The sequence below is a fragment of the Schistosoma mansoni genome, chromosome W (assembly GCF_000237925.1).
Source record: "Schistosoma mansoni strain Puerto Rico chromosome W, complete genome".
Lineage (NCBI taxonomy): Eukaryota > Metazoa > Platyhelminthes > Trematoda > Strigeidida > Schistosomatidae > Schistosoma > Schistosoma mansoni.
Window position 1 is genome coordinate 45,558,562 of NC_031502.1, and position 10,339 is coordinate 45,568,900.

The following is a 10,339-nucleotide window of genomic DNA, read 5'->3' on the forward strand; positions in this document are numbered from 1 at the left end:
ATCTAACGCAATGCGAGAAATCATTTTATGAAGACTGTGAACCGAAAATTAAATGGAAGTTTAAAAGTATATACTGTGTGTGATCATGGTCCCACTCAACTGAAGAATCGTTAACTAGAACAAGACATTTATCCAGTGCTAGCTAATTCTCAATAACTGATTGATAAAAGATTCATAAATGACAAAGTTTTCACGAAACCATATAGGTAAATCAACCGCTATGTTTACAATTCTTTTTATAGCTGGACGAACTCGCCGTGGTGGCTCCACATCAGATGGAAGCGCATCATCCGACTTGGACCTGACAGAACGTGCAACTAGAGCAGCTACAGAAAAATTAGCACGTATGGAAGATCGTCTTAAAGGTAAAATTACAGAACATGATGGATTCAGCCAGATTTTACCTATGTCTGTTGAAGGACAAGTAAGTTCACAAACTAAATGAACTACACTTTTGATCTATTTGATTAGAGAGGGTTTTGTGGACATAAAATGAATTCGTTTTTGAATACATCTTCACAGTTAAATTCATCATAAGTGATATAGATATTTTTTATTTATATGTGATTATTTTCCATTATTTATAGCTTAGATGCTTCTGAGTACATGTGTTATAAAAAGTAGAGTATTTCATTCTTATAAATTCAGTCACTATGGGATATTGTCCGAGTGTATTGTTTTTATGCTCAACACCCATACCGATACAAAGCGGCCAAGTTGGATAGCTTATTCACTGATTTTCACTGTGGATTCTACCCATCATTTCTTGACGTATTCTTCCTAACAATCACTAGCTTCTAGAATCAATAATTTACCTCGATTTGGACATTACGTAGTCTTCTTTCAACATAATTAGTACATTATATATATATATATATATATATATATATATATATAAGTTTCTGAATTGTAGTATATATATTTTACCTTGTAGGTGGATACTTTAATTAAAGAAGCAACCGATGTTGATCGACTCTGTCAAATGTACAAAGGATGGATGCCATTCCTATAAATTTATCTGAATGCTTAAGTTTTTCAAAAATAGATTATTTCTTCATTGTTTGTATATTACTGTCGCTAAGGTGAAACACTCCTGCTCATGTAAATTCATTTGTATATTTAATGTTAATTAAACATCCTTATTTACTTCTTGATAAAGTTCAATTTTACGTTGAATATGTACAGTTTAAGGTACCAGGATAAATAATCCAACAAAACTTTTATCTTCTTCATTGACAGAAATCATGATAAAGAGAACATGAGTAAATTGTGTTTCTGTTACTGCATTGGTGCAAAGTTGCAAGTACATAATAAGAAAATGTATTTCATATGTATATTTATATATAAATATTTCTCTGGCTTTATCTTTGTTCAATTTTCAGTTGAATAAGAGTAGATAATTTGGTTTAGTAATCTTGATTATTCCATAGGGGAATAGAGAGAAGTAAATAGATTAAGTTAATCTCAAAGGAGGTCGATTGCTCACCCGTGATATTGAATGATATTCGCACCGAGTTGAAGGCGTTCAGTTAAGTGGATTATTAGGTTTTATACAAGTGACTATGATGTTTTTAAAGCTAGTCGCAAAATTACTGAATGCGTTTGGTAGTTAATTAACAGTTCTCCGTCTGACGGTTAGTCAGTGAAGAGAACCTCGTTCATCCATAAGGCAGTTTCGGTCTTAAAATCATAGTTACCCAGTATGAACATAGTATCAGTTAGACCAATTGTTGAAATGACTTGGTTAAAAGTAACTTGCTAGAGTTGGATAACTTGTTCTCTGTTAAGTTTAATAACGTTATTAAAAGTGGGATCCAACTAAGTGTTTTGTACGTATATCTCCTTCACAAGGAAGTTTTCTCGCTCTATTTTGCATAAAAAGTTCTAGTTTAAAGTATACTAGAATGATCACGGACAGTCGGTGTTTAGGGTGACTGACTACGTTAACTATAGATTAATTCCACTACTATGTAAATTAGCAAGATACTTAACGATCAAGGACCATATTTCAGAAGTGTCTACTAATTCACTCAGTAGCATACCGATTCCGTCTTAAAGCTTCACTGATCATTGTCACTTGCAGTAGTTTCGCTATGTGAAAAAACCGCTGTCCATACTACCGTTGCTTATTATTTATTTCGCTATGCAGTAGTGTTACACCAAATTACCAATTAGTTTCTGTCCAAGTCGCTTTCCCCAAGACTGGTACCGATCATGGGAGTCTTACTCTATCCACCGTACTTGTATCAAAATGTTAAATAACCTTTTTGATTGTTGTCTTTCTTCAAGTAAGTTGACATTTTCTGCAGACTCGAAAACTGTATTCCCAAGTTAGTCAGATACATAATTATCTCTTTTATACGTATTTTAGACATTTCATCTATTTGGAAATGTATCATTTTTATCTCCAGCATCAACCTCCTATCTGTGTATCATTTTTATCATCCAACTAAGTGTAGATTTACACTTTTTTAAACAAATCAAAAAGTTGATTGCCATTATAAAATAAAATTTCGATAATTTCAGTTTAAGTATGACCACTGTGATTGGCTCTATCAAATGACCTTAATCAGTTCGTAATTGTGAATCACAATACATCTTAATATTTTACTCGACAATGGAATTAGAGAGAATATTTTTGAAGAGATGTTTTATCAGACATAAACCTGAAGGTAATCAGTTAGATGTATACTATTTTTTATTCATCATAGATTTCGTTATTACTGTTACGTCAATCAGCAGATAGTTACTGTAATAAGAAAGCCTACTCTCTCCTAATCACTAAAAGTTTTATTTGTTACATGAAAGTTCATTTAAACCATAAAGCTCCATATTCATTAATCTTCGTCTTTATAATCAAGTATTTCCCACTGTTTGATTAACAGGATATTATTACTGCCTTGAATCATACAATAATATTATCGTCCGTTAAGTTTAGATTACTGCAACTGATATTCAACTAGTTTCAAGACAAATTTATTACTAGACAAAATATAATGTATACCTCATCGGATTTACGAGTCTTAATTCGTGTACTAAGTTTCTCCTCGACAAGTTTTAAAATTTAATATTCCGGATAAATTTCGATAAATCCGTCACAGATTTCCTCATCTTCAGGTAGGAGTCATATTTATAAGCCCCTCTACAATAAGTCGTTTCAAGATAGACTGCTTGGCAGACGCACATTACGATCGTCGTGAAGTTAAGGAGACCAGTTATTTTGTGAAAAGATCTGCTGTTTACCGAGAAATTTATGTTCCCTAGTTTCTTTCTGGACTATTTTTAGACTGAAAGAAACGTAGACGGCGTATTATCATCTCGCCCAAGCCTCTACCGTTACACCTACTTGTAAATCCAGTAAATTATTATTCAACGAAGTTCTTAGTAATTACTATGCTATAGTTTTTGCTAAATATGAGCTGGTTATATCTGCGCACCAACCCCAACATTAAAACCGTTATACACACACTTAAACTACCTAACTGCTTCCTAAATCGCGTTACCAAGGATAAGTGCAAGCTCAAGATGTTCATTTGTCTGGCGTTATGTCGGAATATCATGGAGTAAATTGGTAGATGTAACCCGCTAATAAGCAACTACTTTTGGGATGATAATAATGAATTACTGTTCCCAAAAGTCGCGAGAATATTTACTACTTATTCTAGTTATAATTTCAAAATATCGTTGTTATGCTTCGCAAAGCCAGTTTCTATATGGACTAGTTACGTGACATCCTGCCAGGCACTATGCTTTTCTAATAAAGGAACACTATTTCATTAAATACGAAACCAACCCAATACATTGTGTATGTGATACTACATGGCTTCATTTGTAATAATCCTCTTCTTCTCATGATGCAGTTATTTTCCTCAGTAGTGATAAGAACTGTTTCAAGTAATAAACATCGTTTGAAAAAAATAACACTTGATTATATCATTCATTTCACTGTAGTGACAGCCTGTAAGAAGCATCGTTTAAAAACCAAAAAACCTGGAAATCAGCCAGTCAAGGTTCAGTATACTTTAGAAATAAGACCTCCACTGATTCACTTAAATGATCCCAAGGAATTTTATTTGGATGTTGTTGGATCCCAAAATAAATGGTCTGCAAAATTCAAGTTCACTGAAAGTCTTGCTGATTTACAAACATCTGTTGGAAAGGTTTGAGCTGTTTATTAGATATTAAAAACGCACTTTTTGTTGTGAAAGGGACTTTAAATCAGTATATGATAGAGATTAATTAAGTAGATTCCGCTCCCATCGACTTTCTTGATATCTCGGTGGGAATTCTTTTCTGCTATGTTTAGTAATCAACATAATTTTCTACCTGACTTCATTACTACACATCAAAACGGCTGTTAATTTCAACAGTTGGTATCATCGTGCTTAATGGATCTCAAATATGTTAATATGAGCTAGTGACTCTCAAACTGAAGCTAAAGAAAGTCGGAATCCTCTAAACTCTATGAGAGATAAGTCAAAAAATGTCCGATGCGCTTCCCTCCCTCAAAGTGCGAATATCTGACTCACTAGTCCTCATCAGCAATTAGTTTTACTAAATGAAACGATACAACCCATTGCGTTACGTCTTAACTCTTTCGGGTTAATGACTAGTGAGATTTTAGTAGCTTTACAAAAGCTTTGCTCAGTTTGAACCACCTATTGTGAATTCAATATATTCCTTCATCTATTAACAAGAGCATGTGCTACAAAGCAGTTTCGTCTATACTGTTTTCTAATACCTTAAATATACTGCTCATAATTTGGAGAGAGATGTGCTTAGTACAATACATTCAATCTGTCATCAGCTGAAAACTGGTTAGATTTACAATAAATAATACAACTAGAATCCGAAACTCTCACCCATTTTCTAAATATCAAGCGTTCAAGATTTGTGAACTGATTCTATTTTCATCCTTTCACATGCGGTAAAACAAGCAGACTCATTCAGAAAGACTAACTACATCATACTCAATTCCTTAATTCGTTGCAGCCATGAAGCACCAAACAACAACTAGTTATGACTAATATAAATAATTGTGCTAACTCTAGCAGTAACAACTTCGATAGTGAGATTACCATTCCTAAAGTCAGATTAATAACTAATAATAATATATGCACATATGGGTAGCATTCTACTGTAGAGTGTGATGCGGATTGTGCTGTTAAAAGGATGATTTCACCACCACGTACTTATTAATTATGAATACCAACAGAAAAACATGAAAACTGGAGTTCTCACTCTGGCCACACGGTGCAAAATATGCTATAGCTACAAAGCACAAAACTATAAATAGACATCCGTTGAAAACCGAAAGTGTGTAGTACTATTAGACGGCCACCTTGTCACCACTCTCTTACACAATCACCAAAGTTAACTGTTATAATTGTATTTTTGCTATATAAACGACCCAGCTATTCCTATTGCTTAGTATTCTTATACGATGACACTCGACAAGACCCCAAAATCAGAACACGTTGAACAGGAATGAAATTGTATTCAAAATAATAATGATAAGTGAACAGCAATCACTGATTTGAATAACGTTCATATATTTATAGTATATACATAAGAAGCTTATAGATTTTTCTCCAATAATATGCCCGGGCTGATCGGTTTAGAATTAGCCAATCAGCGCGCAGCAACACCATCATGCATGAAACAAGCTTTAATCCAATCTATGTCCCGCTAACATTAATAAAGATTGTAATAAATATAATGAAAATCAGCATTTAGATGAATGCTTACGAAGGTTTTATTAAAACATAGAAAAAGTACAACCAAATATACGCCACATATTAAGAATATAAAATTGAGGAGATAAAGGATGATTATAATAAATAAAGACACAGGGAGAAACAGTTCAGTAAAAACAACAAAATATAGTCAGTTTTAATCAAAGAAGTCCCTCACGCTTGTACCGCCACCGACTTCTATTCCAAGCTGTCAGATAACGTCACATGCCAGTGGGTTGAACCATTCCCATGAACCTGGATGGAGATTCGTGATGGACCAACCGAAACTGGTCCTATGTAACTTTCCTTAATACCACTGCCCCATTTTATAAACTGACCATCTCCCTACTTTTTTCGGAAGTAATGTGTTTGAATACATGTAGCATTTGATGCTTTCCTAGATAATATTTAACCACAGTAAGTAGCTAAGTAATGTCATCTAATAATGCTATTTTGATTAATCTTTCGTCAAAAACATTTTAGATTGAGCGAGGAAACGTTGGAAAGATTCAATATTTGAGGATCTCACCCTGTGAAAACAACATCGAGTCTAGATACATCATGGATAATGTATGTTTTGTCTCTTTTAGTACTATAAATATATCTTTTATTATTTTCTAGCTGAAAGTGACTCAAAATCTAGAGGCAATGGAAATCTATCATTTATTGAAAAGCCCACAATTCTATAAAGTGTTACCATCTGAGTTGAGGAACTGTTCGCTACAGGTAAATTGGAGCAAAAAATAACGCTTCCCCTACCATATTAGGATTATTCGCTAATAACACAGTATAACTGTGAAGATCTAGAAAGGAAAAGAAAAATTAATGTATCTCTACCACGGGCTAATATATACATCTTTGATGAGTCGGCTTATGGCAATTTCAAACCACCTTCAACATACTTGCTCGAATTTTCAGATATAACTGTTGGTTTAGAGCGTAGATAAACTAGACGACTGGCAGCTGTTTAGAATCTACTAACTATCGTCACAAGTTTCCCGTATCAATCTTTGCGAAAATAACATCGATAGAAGAGAAGTATACTGTACCCAAATGCTTTAGTTTACATACTTTACAGAAACACGTGTTGGATATGGCTTACATATATTAGCTTCTTGAAGGAAGTGAACCTGACTCTTCCGCACTGGTAGAGTATTGTTTTAAGTCAAGTAAATATAATATTTTAGGTCCACCAGTTTTCTAATATAAAGGCCGAGCGGTACAACGTCAATATTCTTAATAGTTGAAATTAAACACCATATGATCTTGTAAGTAGTTGGAATAACAGTGAACCACCTTTTTGGAAGTAGTGCTGTCTAATATAAATCTGATGACTACATATATTCCGAGTCAACATTTGATAAAATTATTCCAAATTACAGTTAAAATGCATCCGTCTGACAAACTCAGTCTACGATTTTTTCCAACCAACTCCGGTAAGCTGATATACAAAACTATAGATAACCATTTACCACTAAATAGATCTACTGTCTTCGCATGGGGGAAATAAATTGAAACACGTCGATTTGTTCAATTTGTATCAATACAAGCGAGTTTCTTTTGGCCACAAAATATTTGTCTGAAAATTACTTTTACGGGACCTCCCGCTTACTAGGTGACTTGAGATTCACTAGTCATCCAACACAGGACAGAATGTATAACAATAAGAGTTAATGAACAACCCATCAGGAATCTAAAATCGTTTTCCTGAAACCTGGATTCTTGGCGCTCGATTTCCAAATAACCCGAGTTAGTTGCTTCGTTAAGTTTCGTGTCTTAGAAACTTGGGCATATGGACATACGATATACCAGAGCAGGCTAACAGGGATTACATATTTACGATCGAGATGTTCAGTGAAGTCGTGAACATATTCACTTTCAGGAATCTGAGTGAAAAACCTTACGAATCCATAACAATGAGGTGAAAATAACAAACATTTCTATACGAGATGAAATATAATAAGGACTGTATTATTTCAGAAACTATCAAACTAATTTATGAATGACAAGATATACCCTCGCAGCACCGTGACGCAGCTACAATCAGTACCAAGAGATAGTATTCAATTACAAGCGGTCAAACTGACCGACGCGGAAATAATCGCTCGATTTAGCATTTGGAACAGGAGGCTTAGAGAACGTGAAGTACAGACACCGGGCACTTCAGTTGGTGCAAAAACCTATCCTACTACACAACAAAAAAATGTCAATATGGTATGATAATTAACAAGTCATATCCAAAAACGAATATATATTATGAAAAATACTAAGCTCTGGGTCTTTCCTTCTTGTGTGTGTACAAAGCTTTAAGTGATACACCTGCAACCTTAACAATCTTGAATCTTACACCAGGTATGTCTCCGACTGCGTGCCCCTTTCGCCCGAAACCAGACACTAGAACTTCATCATTTTCTTCAATGAAATTTAAGCAGCCATCATTAGGTACAAAAGCAGTGATTTTCTTCCCATTCTTTAAGAGCTGAACTCTAACACATTTACGAATGGCAGAATTCGGTTGTTTAGCTTCAACACCAACCTGAGATACAATGTCTTAAACCATGTGACTTACCTTTTCAAGTACAACACCCTTTGCGTGTGAGGCACCCTTGAAGGGATTTGCTTTCCACCTTGTTCCAATATGAGCTTTTTTGTATGCTTTATCTGACCATCTCTGAGTCCGGCGATGGTCTCTGAGCTTGCGCGCAGTCTTCAGACCAGAAGGTTTCCCTGCAGGCATTTTGAGTACAACCTATAGATAACGAGGTCGGTGTACCGCCAATAGAAGTAATTAAAACAATGTCCAATAACTACTATTGTTTGATAATTGTTTAATAGTGGCTATGAAGTTTCTTCATGCAGAGATTCACATCTAAACAGCAGGTACTTTATGTGATATGGGAGCATGCCGAGTAGTGTGAGTGAGAACTGGAAAAGAGAATGATGGAAAAAGTGAGTCGAGGACTCAACAAGTGCATTCACCGATCAGGGACAGTAATAAACAACAACCAACAACTCAAGCGTCATGTTAGAGCATTCTTGATATTGCACCTATAAGCAGATAGTTCAAACTTCTACATTAATAGCATTTAAACCATATATTCATAGGATAAGACTATTTGAACAGCCACCCTCATTTCTTTCAGGATGGTCAGCACTGTTTGTCTAATAAGAGTTTTGGATACTTTTTCAACCATACTTGTCGGGCTAATTAGTCAATAGGCTCAGGGACATTGGTGGAGTTAGCCTAAATCCTAATAATCATTAATGGTAATTGACCTAGCCTGTGATATCGAAAACTAAAGACTTGTAAGTGAATGGTTTTCTAAAAGAGTAAGCCATGACTTCTGCCTCGCGTGCATCTTTCACCATATGAGAAACGTTCAGCCTGTCAACAATAAAAACAGATTGTAGAAACATCTGAGTTTGTAACTATAAATAAATCCCCAAATTAAATAGTTCAGGAAGTCTTTGACATTTGATGCGGATCATATTAGTTTTAATGGACATATCTAGTTCAAGGCGTTCGGTCACACATCCGCACCATATCACGAGTGGGCATACCATGCTACCCATTTGTCACCACTGTCAAGCTTAGGTTAAATGCTTCTCAATATATCAATGGTTTTTCAAAAATATCTTCGAACCTCTTCACTTCTGACTTTTAATTTGTTTGGGTTGACATATTCTGAACATTACGTTTTCCCAGGTGCATCAAAGATCCCACCTCTTCCAGAGTTTCTCCATCAGGTGTTCTCCGTGCTGTATTTAGGGATTTAGGTTTTTTCCTGGTGTTTGTTGATGCCCACTGATTCAGGGGCTGCTGGTACACTGACTGTCCTCACCTGCATTTGCTGATATATGTGGCATGCATGGTGTCGAATTCCATTTAATTGAATGTCCAATGATTATCAGTAGTGTCGTGATTTGGTCTGTGCACGGCTGACCCTTATAGAAACCGACCTGTTTATCAAGAGGTTGAGCGTCTACGGAATCCTTCATCCTTGCTCAGCAAAATTCTTTTGAAGACGTTTCCATATACCGATAGTTGCGTCATTCCTCTGTCGTTCTCACATTTCCTCAGATCACTTTCCCTTGATGTCTTGATGAGGTATCATTCTTTCAAGTCAATCGGCACTTATGCTCCTTCCCAAAATTTCCTCAATAGAACGTGGGGCATTTCCTCAGTTACTTCTAACTATTTCTTCAGTGTTTCATCTCCTATATTGCTAGGTACTGGTACTGTTTACCAAACCTCATTTTCCAGATGTCATGAATCGTTGATGAAGTGACATCTACAGGAAGGTCTGTAAATGCTGCTTCCTTGTCCGGTGGATTCAATGAAAATAATCTATTTCAGAGTTCCTCAAAGTGTTCTACCAACCTGTTCCTCTGTTCATGAATCTACGAGATTGTCTTGTCTTCTTTGTCATTGAGCCATCTCTCTCGTTTACTATATCTTCCTTGCCGGTTTCTTCGTTGTGTCGTAAAGTTGTTTCGTATTTCCTTCTTTTACAGCTTTTTCGTGGCTATCTCTTCCACGTAGCTTTGTTTATCAGCTATAATAATCCCCTTTATTCGTTTTCTTGCTTCTGTGTATTCGATCT

The 10,339-nt window shown here is 35.4% G+C and overlaps 3 protein-coding genes across 3 annotated transcripts in view; 2 read left to right on the plus strand and 1 right to left on the minus strand.

Annotated features, from left to right (window-relative positions):
* Positions 1 to 1,012, plus strand: part of Smp_162340 (putative phosphatidylinositol 3-and 4-kinase) — a gene marked incomplete at both ends in the record, with an annotated part of 68,635 nt that extends 67,623 nt beyond the window's left edge. The window contains 2 exons of the mRNA XM_018789878.1: positions 276 to 424; positions 935 to 1,012. Of these exons, the coding sequence (XP_018655277.1) occupies positions 276 to 424; positions 935 to 1,012 (227 nt within the window). The remainder of the gene's footprint in view (positions 1 to 275; positions 425 to 934) is intronic.
* Positions 1,013 to 2,617: 1,605 nt separating this feature from the next.
* On the plus strand, positions 2,618 to 6,682 carry Smp_162330 (hypothetical protein; the record flags this gene model as incomplete). Its single annotated transcript, XM_018789879.1, has 5 exons — positions 2,618 to 2,672; positions 3,952 to 4,160; positions 6,219 to 6,305; positions 6,357 to 6,461; positions 6,503 to 6,682. 5 exons carry the CDS (start codon positions 2,618 to 2,620, stop codon positions 6,680 to 6,682), a joined length of 636 nt encoding a protein of 211 aa, XP_018655278.1.
* A 1,109-nt stretch (positions 6,683 to 7,791) lies between these two features.
* On the minus strand, positions 7,792 to 8,521 carry Smp_074470 (putative 30s ribosomal protein S12 family member). Its single transcript, XM_018789880.1, has 2 exons — positions 8,305 to 8,521; positions 7,792 to 8,271 (listed from the first exon to the last, which is right to left on the minus strand). The coding sequence occupies exons 1-2, from the start codon at positions 8,470 to 8,472 to the stop codon at positions 8,002 to 8,004; spliced, it is 438 nt and encodes a 145-aa protein (XP_018655279.1). The 5' UTR covers positions 8,473 to 8,521; the 3' UTR covers positions 7,792 to 8,001.
* Positions 8,522 to 10,339: the final 1,818 nt, after the last annotated feature.

What these genes read in the sequence shown, in the direction of transcription:
- Smp_074470 (XM_018789880.1), bottom strand. Translation starts at nt 8,472, where the DNA reads ATGCCTGCAGGGAAACCTTCTGGTCTGAAGACTGCGCGCAAGCTCAGA. An exon ending in AGGGTGTTGTACTTGAAAAG is followed by an intron (nt 8,272 to 8,304) that starts GTAAGTCACATG and finishes ATTGTATCTCAG; the next exon opens with GTTGGTGTTGAAGCTAAACA.